The following is a 19,719-nucleotide window of genomic DNA, read 5'->3' as shown; positions in this document are numbered from 1 at the left end:
CTTGATTTTGCATTAAAGGTAAAATTTCATCTTTTTACTATTTTACAAAACACCTACTGGGCTATGTTCATATTCCTGTTTTCCTCCATTACTATCACTATGCTAGCAAAAATTGCATGTGCTATAGAGAGAGGGAATGCTTTGTATCATTCATTAAGAACTATGTTGACGATAGAACAACTTGTTGACAAACACCAAAGAGGTTCCAATCTGATTATGAAAGCTAGAAAGACAGTGACTGTTAGGAATGTGATAAAAGGAAAAATAATGTTTTGGGAAGGGAGAATCCTCAGGGACATAGTGGACCCCCAGCAGGGAAAAATAAACACCTCAGATGTTAATTCAGTCCATTTGGATGATTAGCTGCATATTCCATTTTTGGTTTCTTGGGGAGAAAAAAAATGTCACATGCAAATGCAAAAATTTGATTTTACAGTAGGGAGTGACTTTTAAAAACGTGGATTGTTTTGTAACTAAAATCTCTTGGGATGTTTTACCACTGAATTGTTTCAGTAATTTGTGACTAGCTGGACAACGAGCCACTACCATTACTGTCTATCCAGGACAGTGTTTGATGAGGAATATTGTGGTTGTCAGAGCATTGAAGTATTAGAACTTTATTTTTGGTTTTCTTGCAGAGACCTAATTTCTGACATGTCATACACAATCATTTTATTAGGTGTCCTATTTATGGAGAAATTTATAGCAGAATTTTAGAAAAAATATTATTCTAATTTTTGTCCAGGTAAAAATACAAATTGTCTGATTTTATTACATTTATCCATCTGTGTTAGTTTGGTAGGAATTATTTTAAAGAAAAATTGTATGAGGTTTTTTTTTTTTTGTTTTTTTTTTTAAATTCCCAATATGTTTGTTACAGTAAAGGAAACATAAGTGAGGCCTCCCATGGCCAAAGCACACTGAATTTCCAGATTTCAGAGTAGCAGCCGTGTTAGTCTGTATCCGCAAAAAGAACAGGAGTACTTGTGGCACCTTAGAGACTAACAAATTTATTAGAGCATAAGCTTTCGTGGGCTACAGCCCACTTCTTCAGATGCATCTAATAAATTTATGCTCTGATAAATTTGTTAGTCTCTAAGGTGCCACAAGTACTCCTGTTCTTTTTGTGAATTTCCAGAGTTTTTGGAGATCAACAGCTAAACTATCTGCTTCTTTGAAATGTAAATATTATTGGTCTTGTGAAGAGCAATTTTTTTTTTTAACTAACGCTTTTATTAACTTTGGCAAATGAATAATTTTTACCAGTTTGTAAAGACAAAGAAATAATTGTGCCAAATCATTTTATAGGTATACAAAGGCAAGTTAGGAAAAGAACTTTGGTTGCAAAGGGTATTTATATAAACAGGTAACTGAGAAGGTAATTTTACCATTTAAATAGTCAGATGAAACGAGACTAATGACATACACCTCTACCCCGATATAATGCGACCCGACATAACATGAATTCGGATATAACGTGGTAAAAGCAGTGCTCTGGGGGGGCTGCGCACCTATAACGCAGTAAGATTTTTTGGCTCTCGAGGACACTGTTATATCGAGATAGAGCTGTACTGACTTTGTCCCCTTCCTGAAGAATTCTTATGGCTGCTCTCAGATTGGTGCCAAGTTTTTCTAAATTGTGTCTTGTTTAACTTTTTTTTCCTTTTTCTAATATGAATTTTTTTTTAAATATTTAAATGTAACATGGCTGAATTGTTCTTTCTCTAACTTGTTTGTTTATATGTGAACTATTTAAAATCAGGCTTTAATACATCCACTACACTCTTCTCCTTCTGTTTCCCTACCCAAATACAAGTGTCATTATGTTTGTAGTTTGGGGAAGTGAGAACCAAAAGGCTAATAGTCTAGTCCAAAATATTATATTACACTATTTCTGAAAAGAGACACTGTGTTCAGATATTGATTTATTTTGTATAGAAAATATTCTATTTCTAATTTCATGAAATAAAAATGTCAAATAATGTAACATTAAGATGTGTTCCTTTTGCTTGCAGAAATTATGTAGATGTGGGCAGCTGAATAAGTGGTCTGTTACCTCCTGAAATCATACATTTGCTCTTTTTTTCCCCCCCGTCCTCTTAAGATCCTGGATGATGATGCAGCTCAGGAGTTAATGCCAGTGGTGGCAGGGGCTGTGTTTACCCTTACTGCCCACCTGAGTCAGTCTGTGCGCACTGAGCAAAAGCGGCCACTTGCAGTCCCTGTACCTGGACACTCCCAGTATTTCTTGATGCTGGATGGTTCTTTCACCTCATCACCTGGTTCAGAGGGCATATCTGTGGGTTTTGCTTCCATTGGTGACTCTTCCCTCCATATCATCTTAAAAAAACTACTGGATTTCATTTTGAAAACAGGTATGCAGTTAAAAGCATAAAACAATTGCACTGTCTGTGAATGGATTCTAACATGCCGAGACTGCATAAATGCACCGTGAACCCCCCTTAAATCACTGGATTGAACTTCTTTATGACATTAATACAGGTGCACCTTTCAGAGTATATATATATAAGGGGATTGAATATTGAAATGGTTATAGCTTATCAGACAAGACCTTGCTTTGCCAAACTCATTCTCATAACTCTGGATTGGTACACCAAAGGCAAAGCTCTCGTATAAGAAAACATAATTTTTCATTTGTTTTGCTACTGCCAGCATTAGCAGTGTGAAGATAAATTAAGTGGGAGGCACAGATGGTATTAATAGAATAATGATATGACTTGTATCATTTTGTTCCATTACAAATAACTGTTTCCTATGGCCAGGTGGTGGATTCCAACGAGTGAGAACACACCTGTATGGATCACTGCTTTATTACTTACAGATTGCCCAAAGACCAGATGAACCAGACACCTTAGAAGCAGGTAGGATACAATTGTGTTTTGAGAAAAAGAAGGCCAGTTGGGTAACAAACTCAGTGCTGTTTGTTATCTCACTGTCAGAATTAAGTCAGGTCAGAGAATTGTCAACGGCCATTTCTAAGTGTTAATTCAAAATGTATTATGTGCCATGAGCATAGGATTTCCTGATATCAAGGACTAAAATGTGTGATCTGTTATTCAGTGTCCATTTAATAAGTAGGAACCATAATTACAAATCTGTTAAAGGGCTCAGGGCCAGTTGGAAATTATTAAATCTGTTAAAATTGTTGGAAGCTGTTGGAAAACATTCTTTGCACTCCTGCTTATGCACTCTCTACGTTTCATTTGGAACTACAGAACCTCTTAATGCTTTTTTGCACTGCTACTATTCGTCTAGCGGAAGATGACTTGAAGGGAACTAGTTTTCAAAGCTAGTCGAGACTGCTCCTTAAGCAACCAGCAGGGCTACTGTTGCCAGCCACACTCTTTCTGTTTAAGAGCTGAATTCTTTGCCTCGTCAGTATTCCTAGCCACTGCTGAATCTCAGAGCAAGGGATCAGGATCAGAAATCAAACTTGGGTCTCATGTATGGTCATTCAGACTACCACCACTATGATTTTATTAGTGCTGGGAATTGCAGTGATTGGAAGTGTCAGTAAAATGGTTACAATTCCTTTACAATTTATTCATTGATTTGGAAATAACTCTTTTCCACTGGATTCATCTTGTTTGCTTCCCTTAGGATTGATTGCTTTGATCTCAGTGGAAGTTTGTTAGGTTCAATTGAAAGAGTTTGCATATATACAGGGGTGCTGGAACAATTTTTGTAGTGGGGATGCTGTGAGCCATTGAACAAAACTGTAAATCCTGTATATAACGCAGGGGTGGCCAACCTGAGCCTGAGAAGGAGCCAGAATTTACCAATGTACATCGCCAAAGAGCCACAGTAATACGTCAGCAGCCCCTCATCTACTCCCCAGCGCCTCCTGCCAGCCCCCAACAATCAGCGCCTACTCCCCCTGCTCACCGCAGTTAGCTGTTTCACGTGTGCGGGAGGCTATGAGGGGGAGAGGGGATGGAACAAGGGCATGCAAGGCTCTGGGGAAGGGGCAGAAGCCTTGGGGGAAGGGGTGGAGTGGGGGCAGGGCTTGGGGCAGAGCAGGGGGTTGAGCAGTGAGCACCCCCCAGCCCATTGGAAAGTTAGCATTTATAGCTCCAGCCCTGGAATCAGTGCCTAGGTAAGGAGACGCATATTAACTTCTGAAGAGCTGCATGCAGCTCCAGAGCCACAGGTTGGCCACCCCTGATATAATAGAAACCACTTCAAGCCAGGGTGGGATGCAGCAGCAGCACCCCCCCACATCTCTAGTTCCAGCACCTATGCATGTTATATATATTTTATCCTACAGTAAATTTTCCTGACCAGACCATCTGAGGGGAGGGGATATATACATACATGTATACACACGCACCCCACTTGGATGTTCTGGCCAGCGTAACTGATTTTTGGACCAAACATATTTGTACCGGAACCTTTTCACTTCAACATAACCAACATAACCTCTCTCTTTCCTACCCCCCCCCCCTCCCAACGCTTACTGAGATTATATATGGATTGTGACTACTTTAATGTCCTGAAAGAAGTGGCGGCTGTTTTGCTGCATCTAGGTTGCTGTTTTGCTGCATCAAACCACTTCATCCTTCTGCATCTCCTTTAATTCTATTTTTCTCACTTTTTATAGCCAAGAAAACAATGTGGGAACGTCTGACAGCTCCAGAAGATGCGTTCAGTAAACTGCAGCGAGAAAACATGGCAATTATTGAAAGCTACGGAGCTGCCCTCATGGAGGTGGTCTGCAGAGATGCCTGTGATGGTCATGAAATAGGCCGGGTAAATGAGTCTATTCCCTTGTAGCCTAAAGTTGTTGCTGTTGTTTTAAAAGGGATGCTTTTCAACTATTTCGGTAAACATTTGATAATTTTTTTATTCTAATTTGGTGAGTATTACAAATATCTACTGAAATAAAAAAAAAAACACTTGACAATTTAGATGTATATATTTTTAAAACCATTATTTTGGTATGTTCCATTGAAAAGTAATGTGTGAACTCACCCTGCTAGCTGTGCAGAAGCAGGGCCATTGTTAATGCTGTTGCAGAGGTAGTATGGTCTAGAGGACAAAGCATAGGACTGGAAGCTAGAACTTGCTGAATCCAATGTCTGGATCTGATATTGACCTGCTGTTTGATCTTGGGCAAATCTCTTGATTTCCTTGCGACCCTTTCCTTACTTGTAAAATGTGAATAAAATCCTCACAGCGACATCATTGTTTTCAAACCTGTGTTTAAAGATAGTTTCAGGTATTTCACTGTCCTAACTTTTGTGATTTATACCATCATATTTTCAATTTTTAAAAACATTTCTCTTTCTCCTCTTGCTGTATGAAAGATCCTCTCTTCCAGGGGAAGGAGTGAAATTGACAAGACAGGTAGTTTTGTCAGATGCGCCAGTAAACAAACTGAAGAGAGAGAATAATGTTTTCACTTATTTTTCAGATATAGTGAGGTTACATGCTACTTGTAACAAGAGAAGACTCTTAATTTTTATTTTTTTTATTTTTTATTTTTTATTTTCAAGTAGATAAGTGTCCCTGCACTGTTTGGAAGCATTTTGAAGATATTCTAAGTATAAGTTTTGCTAGATATAGCAATAAACAACAAAAGGAGTCAATAAACCCCCACAAACTAGATGGTGCAATAACTTCCAAATAAAAGAACATGTTAGTGTATGGAGGAAAAAAAAATTCAGTTTTGTTAAGAGGTTTCTACAAACAATGGACCAAAATAAGGTCTGAATTTCAATGTATAAACATGTTACCTGTCTCTAGGCATGTATTAGAAAGCTCAGCATTCTGGCTAATTGATTTAATTATTTTTTTGTTTGTTTATTATTTTTAGATGCTAGCACTGGCTTTACTTGATCGCATTGTCTCAGTAGACAAGCAGCAGCAATGGCTCTTGTATCTCTCCAACAGTGGCTACCTGAAGGTGCTTGTGGATAGCCTGGCAGATGATGACTTCACTCTTCAGAGCTTACTCACACCTCAGCCTCCTTTACTTAAAGCTCTTTACACCTATGAATCCAAAATGGTAAGAGTTCACCTGGGACTGTTTTCTTCACAAACTAAAGTTACTTTCTTGAGCTTCACATTCTTAATAAGTGCGCATGTCCAGTTAACATATTACACATTTTAAAAACCATATGGGCCTTTCTGTTTCTTCAATATATGGTTTTTCAACAACAGCAAAAGTTGTTCTGCATAAAGTAGATATGTTTTGGGATAGTGTTGAAAGCAAGGAGGGTGAGAACATGAATATAAATGGAGTCTCACTGTAAGTTTGCATGACTCTTTTTTTCCCTGTTCTCTTCTATACTCTAGGCATTCTTGACCAGAGTGGCTAAAATCCAACAGGGGGCATTAGAGTTGCTGAGGTCTGGAGTGATTGTGAGGCTTGCACAGTGTCAGGTATATGACATGCGACCAGAGACAGATCGTCAGGGGTAGGTGTCCATAGAGTTGGTTCTTTTAACTGAATGCTATAAAACCCATTCTTGGAGGAGGCAAAAATCACTGATTTCTGAAGTCTTTCATCCTTGTGTCAAAAATGTTTGCTCTGCTTAACTTTTCAGTAGCTAAATTCAAGCTGTCTTGTTGGCATAGAAAATCCCGGTTTACCAGGCATAAAAGGGTAAATTATGGTACTTTCCAGTTGGCTCCAGGATATAAAGCCGTCTAGCTTATCTGATGCTGTGGAAAGTAGTCCATAATTTTTTAAACATAAATTAGGTTCTTCTAGTTTAGAGCTGAAGTTGCTGAAATCTACAGCAGCGAAAATTAGTGTTGTTTAAACCATTTTTCTATATATTGTAGACTTAATTTTTGAGGGATTGGAGGTGGTTTGAAGGGTGTGTTTAGAGCCCATATTTGATGCATTCCGTCCTTCCTTCCTTCCTGTAATAACACACGGAACATATAATATTAAAGTAACATTTAATTTCCAAGTTGTTTCATGATATTTGTAATTATATGTGGCACAGCAACTCCATGGAGTTGTACAGTATTGTTAAATTGGTTAGTTAGAGTAACCTAGACACTGTCTAACTTTCCTAGCAGGAAGCTAATGTGTCTAATTATTTTTAAGGTGCTAGCAACCAGGAGCAGGAGCTCAGATGGCCAGTGTCTTTTGGGGGTGGGGACACAATGTGCAACTTTTGGTTGTGAGGTGGCTGGGGGAAGAAAAGGAATAACTTGTGTGTTTAGGAAAAAATCATCTTGACTAATTTCCAACCCTAATACTCACTTTAGATTTCCAAGCAATCTTTGCAACAAGAGCTAAATTTTTTTTTTTAAAAAGGGGGTGGGTGGGCTTCAATAAGCACTGAGGTCTAAATATATCAGCTGGAGTTTACAAGCCCTGTTGGAACCTGAAAGGAGTGTTTTAGAAGCCATTTGTTTTCAATGAGGACAAAGAAACCTTGTGTTCTAGCTAGAGAATGGATGGGAAACTTCAGATCTAAAGCAGCTTTCTGAGGAAGTTAAAAAGGGATCTGTGTGAAATTGGCCTCATACTGGAGCCTTATAACTGCCTTAAATAAGGAGCTATTATTGACTATTGTGATGTTTCCATGTTCTTTAGGGTACTTGTAAAGTGTCTGTTTTTGTAGCCTCCAGTTTCCTTCAACTATTGATACTTTTCATCTTAAACCTCTTCAGAATGTTTGGAATGAGAGATCCCCCTGTCTTCATTCCTGCTCCTGTGGAGCGCTATCGCCAGATTCTTCTCCCAGCCCTCCAGCTGTGCCAGGTGATCCTCACATCCAGCATGGCACAACATCTGCAGGCAGCTGGACAGGTAAACTAAGAATTATCTTCCGGTGTCCAACATTGGCTGATGATACTGTTTGTTGCCAGATTATGTGTAATATTTGTTCTGTCAGTAACATTTTCTTTATAATGTCTTCACCCATATGAGAAATTGCACTAAAGTTCTTATAGTAATAATTCTGATTTTATTTATTAATTACTATTCAATTTTTTCATCACTCATGTTTTCCTTCCTCCTTTCTGTGGTTCAGGTTTTGCAGTTTCTAATATCCCATTCAGATACTATCCAGACGATCCTGCGGTGTCAAGATGTCAGTGCAGGATCACTTCAGGAACTAGCCTTTCTGACTGGAATAATCAGCAAAGCAGCTCTGCCTGGTAGGGTTATATCTTAGATTGCAAAAATTCCAATTTTGTTACACTTGTCTGACTTAGTCACATAAGCTTGATTCTTTTTGATATACTGTCAAAGGAATAAAATGCACCATGGAAAATCTGTTAAAAATTGTATCTTATTAGAATGTATAGCTTTGGAAAGAGACATGGGAAATAATAAATAATTGTTATTGAGGCAAAGAATGGTAGGGGGCAGTGGATGTGGAATCCACAATATGTTGATGTAGGCTCGACTTGCCTGCTGCATTTGCATAATAATACCTAATACTTATACAGTGTTTTCAGTCTTCTAATATTAGTCTACTACAATTCATCTTCACAGTGCAACTCTGAGGTAGATACAAGGGGATTGTTCAGCCAGCCACTTTACAACTGAGAAAACTGAGGCACAGTAAATTATTTGCCTAAAATAATCTAGTTTATTTCCTAATTGGTAATATTTAATGTTTCGTACATTTTTATATATTAAAAAGTTTTTTGGGGGAGATACTGTAGGTTAGTGCACTAATCTCCTCTCTCTGGGGATCTACCTTCATGAAAGTATCTATTCACTATTGTGCTGGGTTTGGTGATCTGCTCTAGATCCTTGTGGACATAGTTGGGCTCCTCCCAAATTCACCATACTATGTTTTGTCATGACTGGCAGTATTTCCTCACAAGGGGCCTATGACTAGAATAACAATGGCCGTACAGTGCTGTAGGTCGTGACTGAAGTTTATTGGTTTAGCTATGTGGAAAAACTTGCACAACACTGCCAGTTCTGTGCCACAGCTTCATTTTTTTCATAAGTGCTGAAATTCACCCCAAAACTTTATTTAAAAAAATGCATATAGTATTACTCAATAAATAATGTAATTCCATAATCCTATATCTCCTAGTAGCTACAGCTAGATCAGAACACATTCTTCACAAAAATGTTTGTGCAAAAGTTTTTTGTCAAAATTTCATTTTGATGGAAATTTTCTGACCAGCTCTATTAGTTAAATGTAAAATACTAAACCATAAGTGTTTTTAATTTTAGCCCCCCCCACCCCCACCCCCAGGTATTGTATCCTCTCATGTCTGTTTTGTTAGGTGTGTTAGGTGAATTCGATATTGATCTTAACGAAGGGACGCAAATGGAGCTACAAGGACATATAGGACGATTTCAGGTAACTGAGTTTTATCTTTTAGTCCCATGTCTGTTTGGAATTTCATATTGAAATGAGAATTGCATCCTAATTTTGTACCAGTTCTCATAGAACATGCAACTGTTTCTCTCTAACTAAGAATTGAAAATCTTATCTCCTCCCTCCTTCCCCCCCCCCCCCAAAAAAAAAAGAATTGAAGTCTTTGGCAAAAGGAAAATTAGGTTAGAGACTTTCATTTTACAGTCGAGCCAGCAGAGATCTGTAGGATTCATCTACTAGTTGTGAAGAAGGGGGAGGAATTTTGAGGCCAACACCAAAATGAAGTAATTTAGAAGTATTCCGCTACCACTCTGTTATCATAGGGACATCCTCAGCTCCACTTGTTGATGTATCTGACACACTCCAAAGTCTTATTTCTTTCTTTGTCCCTTTTAAGGAGAAACCAGATATACGGTGCAGAGCAGTACCAGAGAGTAAGATAATATGTTCTCTTGAACCCCTGATTATTGCTAATCCATAGATGAGCCAAAAGTGGGCTTGCAAGCAGTAAGTAGCTGCTGTAGTACTGATGGGACTGAATGCTCAACTTCTGCATCCCTCAGCATGAGTCCCCCTGGAAAACCAAAGGAAGGGTTCCTGTTTTGTGCAATTTAATTTCTTTATTAATTTGAAAATTGGGTGGCCTGAATAATATGCTTATGTATTCTAGTCCATATGCCATTGTGGTCATCAAGTAAAAAAAGATGATTTGATTTAATTTTCTCTCTACACCTCCCTCCCCCCAAAAGTATTTAGCAATAATTATTTCTAAGGAGTATTTTAATAATTGCCATGTGGAACTGGTTCAGTGTTTGAGGTATATTTGGTGAGCATAATGGCCCTACTTAAACTAAGAACACAACCATCCTGGTAGGTAGTTGTTACTGCCGTCCTGTCAAACCATGCAGTATACAATGTATTTGACTTGGAAATGGTTTGTTTACTTCAAATTTACACAGTTTAGTATCTTCTTCTCTAATCTTAGTTTTAGAATTTTAAAATGATTGGTGCTAATCACAATCCATTGTGGTAACATTGGGCCTTTTTCAGGAAACTGAAAACATGAGAAGGGTTTGAAGACATTTCTCTCCAATGTGTTTTCAGATGACATACTGGATATAGTCTAACAAAATTGAACATTTTTGAACTGTGGTAATTTCTCAAAATTTAAGATTGGGTCCCATTGGGGTCCTTTAAAAGTACCATTTGCTTTCAAATTGATTTAAGGACAGACAAAAAGTAAATTTATATTCTTTGATTTAAACATTTTAAGGTAAATATGAGTTTAAATTTAGCTTACAAAATTACTCCTGTGATGTGAAATGCTTAATTTGTATTACTGCTTCTTGTGTGATAAAATAGATAGTAAAGGGTTAATGAGAGCTGTAAGATGATTATTATTAATGAAAATGTATCATTTTTATTGCCTGTAAATATCAAAGGAATTTTTTAACTCTTTGGCTAAGACACTAACCTAAGTTTGCTTCCTGTCGCAGCGCCAGTGCTTAGGACTTCTAAGTCGGTTTGGAGGTTCAGACAGACTGCATCAGTTTAAACTGCAAGATGATAATGCTGAGGGAGACAGAGTGAGCAAGAGGGATGAGATTGAGTTGGCCATGCAACAGGTGAGGAAATTGGGGAACAAAGTTGCATCTTCACAGCACTGCTAAAATCATCAATTGAGAATTGTAAGATACCTGGCCTGGTTGATTTGTAGCCATTTCTAGTCATCCTACTGATGTATTCAATTTGAAGAGTTCTGAAAATAGTATTAATTGTCTGCCCAATATTTCATCAGTCTTAATTGTATTGACTTGTTGTGATTCCTCTTCTATAGATCTGTGCAAATGTAATGGAATACTGCCAGTCACTTATGTTACAGTGTGCCCCCACCTTTCAGCACACAGTTTGTCTGTTCACTCCTAGTCTGTCAGAGTCAACCAACCGAGATGGACCCCGCCAAGGTGAGTTTGTGGTTGACTTCTTTGTATGTATCCGAGACTGAATTGTGAAAGTTGGACTGATAGCAGGTAATACACCTCATTCATGACGTGTGCAACGTGCCTTTTCTAACTTATTGGAGATGTTAATTGTGCCAAATTGCAACAAATTGGAGGATGGGGGTGGCATGAGATTGACTGGCGGAAAATTTAGTGTATTAAAACAATACACCACCAATCCCAACAGTGGAAATTAATGTTTTTCTTGGCAGTAAATATTTTGCAGTGTTTTTAGAAAGAAATGGTACTGTGTTATCTCTAAGTTGTCATTGTGATACATATGCCTTGATCCAACCAGTGACTTTTATTTTCCATTTGATTATCTTATATGTGTGAGAACATGTTTTTCAAGAATTCTCCTCTTCTCCTGTTAGAGCAGACATCTTAAAAGGTGTAGAATTACTATTACTATAGAAATTAGCTTTTTGAGATCTTTGAAGCCTGAGTTAGTTCAGTGAAAAATTATAGGTGGCATGTTCACTATTGAGAGTGATCTATGGTGGAAAGCCGGAGTGATAAATGGATTGGGTTTCTGTGAAGTCATTTGTTTTTTATCCTTTCAGCATCCCAGAATGAGTGTCAGAGGACACTCAGAATTCTAGGGTTTAATCACCCTGAGCTGTTGTGCAAAGCATGGAAGTAATCTTTTGTGGCTAATGTATAGGCCCAGTGCTCCTACTATGGCTTGGAATAATGATCTGCACCACAGCTGAAATTTCCCCTTGTAGGGCATACAGCGTTAAGCTCTTTTTGTTGCCACTGATTAACAGGAAGGGAGACTGGATGTGAGCTCTGCACAAAGCAAAAATTATAAGGTTTCATCACAAAAGAAAATGTGGGGCATTGAATGCTAACAGCTGTCTGCTTGCCTGCCATGTGTCAGCAAGAAATGAAATCACCGAGTTTTGTCCTAGGATCTCATGTGTAATAAGTGTGGCCCACATATCCAAAATAAAGTTTACCAGTACTTACATATCCTTGACACTATGGTGGTGACAAATAGTAGAGGATAAGCTGCATAGCTGTGGGGCTTCAGAGAACTTGTTTTAACTTCGATGGTGATCTCCCCTAGATACACAAGCACCAGTGGTCCCGTATTGGCGCCTGCCTGGCTTGGGCATCATTGTCTATCTGCTGAAACAGAATGCTAATGATTTCTTCAGTTACTATGATAGCCACCGTCAGAATGTTAACAAGCTACAGAATGTGGAGCAACTCCCACCAGATGAGATAAAGGAGGTAACCGATTCTGTAGGCTTTATTATGAACAGTCAGAAGTATCTGTTGCCTGTAAATAAACTAGATGTAGAAGCATCTGTAGTATTGAGCTGTGACAATCTTGTACTTGTTCCTTTTTACTGTTGGGGAGTGGGGTAGTGTTGGAGTTGACGAAGGGGGAATTAAATGGCCATGGAAGTGGTCCTTTATATTGAGATAAAAAAATGTCAGGTTAAGTTTTGGGGAGGGTACTGAATGGATATTTACTGCAAATTATATTGGAAACCATTACTACTGGCACTCCTAAAGATCAGCATGACATACATTATGAGACTGGTCACCACATATCTCATGACTGGCCAGCCAGACAAAATAAGTAGACATTAAACAGGAGTGAGTTTCCCATCAGTTTCTGCAGCGATGATTGGGTTACAGAGGGGAGGGATAATTGAACTGAAGATAAGTGACCGTTGTTTCACCAACATGAACTGATAAAATAAGTTTTGATCCTGAAGGAACACCAGATTTTGCCAGAAAGGTGTGAGGTAGGACTTGGTTTCTTTGTTTTTGTGGTGACTGGGGGGAGGGGGGGGGAGATAAGAAGAGAGAGAGAACTTCCCCAGGAGACAAAATTCTACAAGGCTGTTATGGATATTTTCTTGACATTTAACACTTTGTTCTGGTTTGCTGCATAATGTTGAATCTTTGTGCATCTTTTCTTCTTGCCATAGCTGTGTCAGTCAGTGATGCCAGCTGGGGTAGACAAAATTTCCACTGCCCAAAAATATGTTTTGGCAAGACGGCGTCTGGTGAAGCTGATAAACAATCGGGCCAAGTTGCTTTCCCTATGTTCCTGTATCCTTTTGGATTTATGACCGCTCCAATGGTGACACTCCAGAAAAATTGAAAAAGTCAGCTGAGAAATGGGAGTAGTTTGTTTTATTGCCTAGCCATCAATTGGGTTTCAGACCACTTTAAACAACACCAATCCTAGGAAAGAAGATATTGATAATTAAATCAGTTGATAGGAGGCACATGTTCCTCTACACTCAGCATTTAAACATTTATTTTCTAGTTGTGATAGCAGCTCTGAAGGAAAGTCAATAGTAACATAGCATGCTCTCCATAGAAGTCAACAACAAATAAAGTTAATTGACCTGATTAGGATGGTGATTCTCCTCCATTGTGGTGAAGTGGAAATACAGCTGAACAACAAAGCCCTTAGAGCTGGAAGCAGGCAACAGTAAAAAGAATCAAGTGTATAGGTCCACCAAGCATGCTGTCAGGATGTACAAGCCATGCAAGTAACTTGGAACTACTGTTGTGGAAAAAAATGGAGGGCCGTGGCAACTACCCTGTTTCCCCGAAAATAAGACAGTGTCTTATATTAATTTTTGCTCCCAAAGATGCGCTAGGTCTTATTTTCAGGGGATGTCTTATTTTTCAGAAATGAAAAATGCCTTATTATCGGTGGATGCCTTATTATCGGGGAGGTCTTATTATCGGGGGGATGCCTTATATTACAACGAGAGGCAAAACTGTAAGTAGGCCTTATTTTCGGAGGATGTCTTATTTTCGGGGAAACAGGGTAGGAGCTGTCTATCAGAGTCATTTTGGTCCCCAAGAAACAGAGACCTTGGTCCCCAGTCTTGCAAATACATGCTTAACTTTACCCATATGAGTAGGCTCATTGCAATCACTATCATATGCACCGAGTTAAACATGCATGGAGCTTTTTGCAACATCAGAGCTTTCTTTTGAAACCTCTAATAGGGCTACAATCTAAAATCAGCATAAATTAACTTTAGTCTCCTTCACTAAGCATGTCTACAGATATCATAGAAACATGCCTCTTTATTCTTTGGCGTCACCTGGAATACTATCTATTGCATTGCACCCCTACTGATTCCCAAGATTCGCTGCTGGCCTCCAGGACTTCATTTAAGAGCAGAAGGCTACAAGGTAATATTTCTCAACCCCCAAGGTGCCTTTTCATTAGTTTGTAAATTAAACATAAAAATATCTGACAATATCAAGAGATTGAACATCAAAATTTAGTTTTTCTAAAATAGATTTTTACAAAACTTAACATTAATAATGTTTTACTAATTTGTTTGTAATATAAATCCAAACCAAAACTTTTAACATACCCATGCAGTATTTGCAGCCCAAATATTGCAGCATTGTAGTAGTGGATGAGAAGTAAAAAGTGAGTTTGTCTAGAAACAAGTGAAACCGACTAGTCTTTTTTTCTGTTGGTCAAACTGAGTGAAATTGGAAAAAGTAAACAAGTAATGTGAAAAGTAAATTATATATTTTTAAAAAGTTTTCAAATGTAATAATTGAAGGTGATATTAAGAACAGATGTAAGGACATTTGTTTTCTAAAAATATTTTTAACTTGATACAGTATTAACTCACCAGTGGATTTGGAGAGGGAAGGAAAGATAATACGGGGAGGTTATTGTTGTTGACCATGCCATGTTGTGTAATCCAGGGCTATATGAAGTTGCTATACTAATGGTTGAGAGAGAATTCATCAATAGGTCAAGAAAGTTCAATTGTGATTTTCTCTTCATCCTTGTTTAACTTTTTGTTGTGTACAAAATAGGCATTTGGTGTGTTAACCTTGCTTTATACCTGCACATATATGGTATTCACCAGCAGGTGGAATGTAGAATTTAAATTTGTGCATATTATTCCAAGATTCCTTCAGTTCGGAGCCTAACTTGGATTTCAGAAATGGGAAGAATCGAGTGAGCCAGCATGACATAGATCAGGTGAGATGCAGCAGATAAAATATTCTTAATTACAGCATACCTGATGTGTTGCTAACATGAAGTTATTGTCAGCAGTCTGTCTATAGTTTCCATGTTTAGAAGTGATCTGCGAAACCTTGCTGCTAAATGCTTAGTTGAACTACAAATAGGGTGTAACCTTTTGAAAAATCATGTATCAGTTGCACTGCTATACATGTATTTTTGAATCGTGCACACAACCATGTTAATGCACAAAATCTAGAACATTGCAAATGAAATACCAAGGTCCAAATTACTGAAAAAAATATTTTTTCTTATTGTCTTGTAAATTAGACTAATAAGCTGCAGCTGTTTAATAATTTGCTTCTGAAATAAATTGTCAGTGATCCTTGGGGATGGCTAGTTTGGTGAATTGAAGACAGGGTTCCTAGTTTTGTGTGATGCTGCAGCTGTTCATTTTTGGTCAGCTGCAGATGGACCATAGTAAAGAGAGAGGAAGGGGAGCTGACTGTGACGTAGCTAAGAAATTGCCACTGCTTATGTAGAACCTAAAATAATTTGTGCTGCTTGGAGGTACAGCCAGCAAAACCAGCACAGGTTAATTAATGATCTGTTCTCAGAACTATGCGAACATGTATCCTTGATGTTTGTATGCAAATAAGAAAATAAAAACTTTTCGTTTCAATCATGATTAACAGTATACAGAGTTGTAAAATAAGGAGCATACACTTTTGTGACTATAGCCAACCACTCAAGAGAATATATACAATAACATCCTATAATAATGTCTAGAATTCAGCTCTTTTTTTAAATAGCCTTTTCCATCAGTAATAACAAAACATGTTTTTCAATACATGGATTTTTGTTATATAGCCTATAACATATATTGAGAATCTTGCCTATAAGGGCAACTCTCTTCTACAATTCCTTAATTTAAGAAGTCATGTTATATAACAGTAAGGCTCTGATTTGCCAAACATGCATGTGCTTAGATTACAGCACACAAGTAGTATTTTTAAAGTCAAAACATATACGTGTTTAAAATGTTAAGTACTTCACCAAAAAACCCTCACAGAAATACTTTCCAGTGTATGATTTAGATAGATAAACATAAGGACCTGTTTAATATTTGCCAAACGAGATTTCCCCTCCCCCCCAATATTTATATTCTTCTAAGAGGGGGCTTGAAGCAATGGAAGTGGGTGCGGTGTGGGTAAGGGCGATTGGTGGTGATTAGTGATGAAAAGACCTCCTTTAACAAGAGGACCAGACACCACTGTCCGTTTCACCAAATTTCTTCTCTTCCTCAGCTTCAGATTGAAGCCACCAACAGCTTTGGTGAATCTCTGCAGAAGAAGCTCCTTGACATTGAAGGGTTATACTCGAAAGTCCGGTCACGCTATACTTTCATCCAAGCACTTGTCAGACGTATCCGTGGTCTACTAAGGGTATCAAGGACTTAAAGGATTCCTCCTCATGCTGCTTGCCTCCACAAGTAACGAACCTGGGCAAACTGCCTTAAACTCAGATTTTATAGAACTTACCTTTTCTAAATTATGGCCAAAAATATTTTGTTACCTTTTTTTTTTTTTTTTTCTTATCACTAATTAATCAGTTTGTGTATTCTTTCTTGCCTACTGCCATCCTCACAGGAAAAATAAAGGATTTTTTTAAAGGTGCGTTATGGTCACTGTAAGAGAATAGACAGAAAACACTGGAAATACAGCGGAAAATTTAACAAGAATCTTGAGCTTTGTATTTGGGAAATCTGCACACATCCATGTGATGATTTGAAAGAAATGCGAACTGCCAGGCCCCATTTATGGTGTTCTCACTGATGCTGCCTCCTCGCTGTGGATCACACGCTTAATGGAAATGCTGATTTCTTGGTCCGGTTCTTGAGGACAAGATGTGCGTGTCCTTCTCAAAATGGATTGCTTGGTGGAAGGCCATTATTCCATCCATGTCTAGCCTGCTTCTGTTCACTTCTTGTCTTGTTCCCTTCCAACAGACATGAATGTGTATATATGCATTTGTACAATTCTAGGTGCTGAGGAAATGGTGAAGAACGTGGGGGGAGGCTGACCCGTGCTGGGAAATGTGATCAGAAAAGCTGAGGTCTATTCACTTGCTTCTCCTATGTGGTCTGTTGTACGTGTTAGGCCTCCTTTTGGGTTCATTACTATTTGCTAGCGTGCCAGGCATTGGGCTTAAAGATACATAAGGGACAGAATGAAATTTGTGACAAAAGAGGAAACACACTTGAACATTGGGTTTGGCCCGTAAGAGGAAAAAGAGAGATACCAAAATCTTCTTTTACACAGAGAAGAGTAGTAAATCAACTCTGGTCTACGTTGCCATTGGAACTTTTTAATACTTTCCATATATTGTCTTTTACACAGACTGTTCATATTTGCAGGTGAGTTCTGTCTTTTCTAAATGTCCACTGCCTAGTATATTTTTTTTATTCACAATTAATAATTTCTCACTTTGTCATCAGTTTGTGTTGTATAGGAGATTGGTATATTTGTCTGGCTGGGATTATTTTATGGTCCAGTCTTTCAATTTGTGGTTATTAGTGGTTTTGAAAGAATATGTTAGATACAAATGGTTTATTCTTTAGTGAAGTCTTGGTGATTCTCAACCACTTTCCCTTCCCTTCCTCATACACACATCTATCCTATCCCACAAAATGAAGGAAGTAAGTGGACAGGACTCCCTATGAAGAGAATTCAAAAATATAATTCTGGAAATCTGCTGGTTTAATGTACTTTACTGCACCTTGGAAAACTGTGATATGGTAACTGACTAGTATTTGTTCAGTACTTCAAGAACAGATTAAGGGAATTCTTTAATTTTTGCCAATAATAATTCCCTATTGGGTCAGGACTCCTGAATGCCAAGGAAATTAACTTTCTACTATACCAACATAAATAGGTGGTGCTGTAACTTTTCAAATTCTGATTTACTCTTTGGATAATAAATTTTGTAATAATCTGCCACATTTTTACCATGTTTTATAAAATATTAGACCCTGTTGCCCAAGGACCTATAGTATGCATTATCTGAAACCATTCCTCTTTGTTCTCTCAATTAAAAAACAGAGGCATGCATCCATTTTTCCTGTTTTATATCTGGCCACCCTGCATGTATTTAAAAATCCTGATAAATGCACCTATATTATTAATATTCTTATGTACCAAATCAACAGTAATTATGTTATTTAGATTAGAAATAGGTCAGGGAACCTTATGAAGATAGGTGTTTGTAGAGCACCTACCATACTGTTAATGCTGTACAAATATATAGTAGCTTTTTCTGGGCTGCAAGCCTAACACTATACTGACCGGTCATAGTGATTTCAGGAATGACCTACATGGAAAAAATGAACAATTCATTTTAATCTGTGTCCATAGTTATTTAATCATATTAGTTAAACTTCCATGTTTACACTACTGAGACATCTTTTAAAACCCACGCAGGGGCAGAAAAGCAGTGGGTTTTGTTTTACTTTTTGTTTGCTATATGCTTTAGTTTTGTCCTGTTAAAAAAAGAATAATATGAATAGCTGTGGAAAAAAAAAACATGGCTTGTAATTAGTTAATATCTAAGCTTTTCTATGATGTTTATTAAGCTGTAAAAGTATTGTTCATATACTCCACTGCAATAAACATTTCAGTTTAATTAACTGGAATTCTTGCTGCTAATAAATGAGGGAAATAAATGTAAGTAGCAATAACTGCTATTAATAACCTAATTTAATATTAGTGAAGATTCTGGTATTGAATGGTTCAATGCCCCTTAAGAATGGTTAAATGAGGGGATGTTTACGTGGGTTACACAGTATTCTTTAGATTTTTATTCTTCTAATGGATCATTTGTTGAATAAATTTATTGCAATAGGGTGATGCAACTCCTCTGAAAAATAACTTCTTTAAAGCTTTCTTTTGGTCTTGTACAGTTATTGTCAGGGCTGCCCAGAGGATTCAGGGGGCCCGGGCCAAAGCAATTTCAGGGGCCCCTTCCATTACAAAAAGTTGCAATACTGTAGAATACTATATTCTTTTGGGGGCCCCTGCGGGGCCTGGGGCAAATTGCCCCACTTGCCTCCCCTCTAGGCAGCCCGTGTTATTGTACCCTACTATTCTGTATCTATTATATAACTTCCTCACTGTTCCATTAGGTTATACATTCTTGCTGACATGGATGCTTGTGTACAGAGGAATATCTGCTCAAGAAGAGAGGTGAATCTGTCCTCAGCAATTTTGATTAATCTCATTTGGTATTGGACCTCTAACAGTAGCCTAGTAACGGTTGTTGAGAGGAGACAAGGCACATGGCACTGTTTATATAATGAGCTGAGGGAGGGGAGAATAGATTCTCTCCTGCTTTGCAACTGGTAGAGGTGTACCTT

General features: G+C 37.9%; 1 protein-coding gene across 1 annotated transcript in view; it reads left to right on the top strand.

Annotated features, from left to right (window-relative positions):
* Positions 1–18,465, top strand: part of NUP205 (nucleoporin 205) — a 68,759-nt gene extending 50,294 nt beyond the window's left edge. The window contains exons 29-43 of the mRNA XM_054029017.1: positions 2,105–2,375; positions 2,784–2,882; positions 4,622–4,770; positions 5,837–6,028; positions 6,319–6,440; positions 7,654–7,792; positions 8,016–8,142; positions 9,235–9,311; positions 10,826–10,954; positions 11,167–11,293; positions 12,402–12,568; positions 13,279–13,402; positions 14,381–14,509; positions 15,253–15,326; positions 16,616–18,465. Of these exons, the coding sequence (XP_053884992.1) occupies positions 2,105–2,375; positions 2,784–2,882; positions 4,622–4,770; positions 5,837–6,028; positions 6,319–6,440; positions 7,654–7,792; positions 8,016–8,142; positions 9,235–9,311; positions 10,826–10,954; positions 11,167–11,293; positions 12,402–12,568; positions 13,279–13,402; positions 14,381–14,509; positions 15,253–15,326; positions 16,616–16,768 (2,079 nt within the window). The 3' untranslated portion in view covers positions 16,769–18,465. The remainder of the gene's footprint in view (positions 1–2,104; positions 2,376–2,783; positions 2,883–4,621; positions 4,771–5,836; positions 6,029–6,318; positions 6,441–7,653; positions 7,793–8,015; positions 8,143–9,234; positions 9,312–10,825; positions 10,955–11,166; positions 11,294–12,401; positions 12,569–13,278; positions 13,403–14,380; positions 14,510–15,252; positions 15,327–16,615) is intronic.
* Positions 18,466–19,719: the final 1,254 nt, after the last annotated feature.

Source organism: Malaclemys terrapin, chromosome 1 (assembly GCF_027887155.1).
Source record: "Malaclemys terrapin pileata isolate rMalTer1 chromosome 1, rMalTer1.hap1, whole genome shotgun sequence".
Classification (NCBI taxonomy): domain Eukaryota; kingdom Metazoa; phylum Chordata; order Testudines; family Emydidae; genus Malaclemys; species Malaclemys terrapin.
Note: the sequence above shows the minus strand (reverse complement) of the source record. Positions and strands in the feature narration are given on the sequence as shown.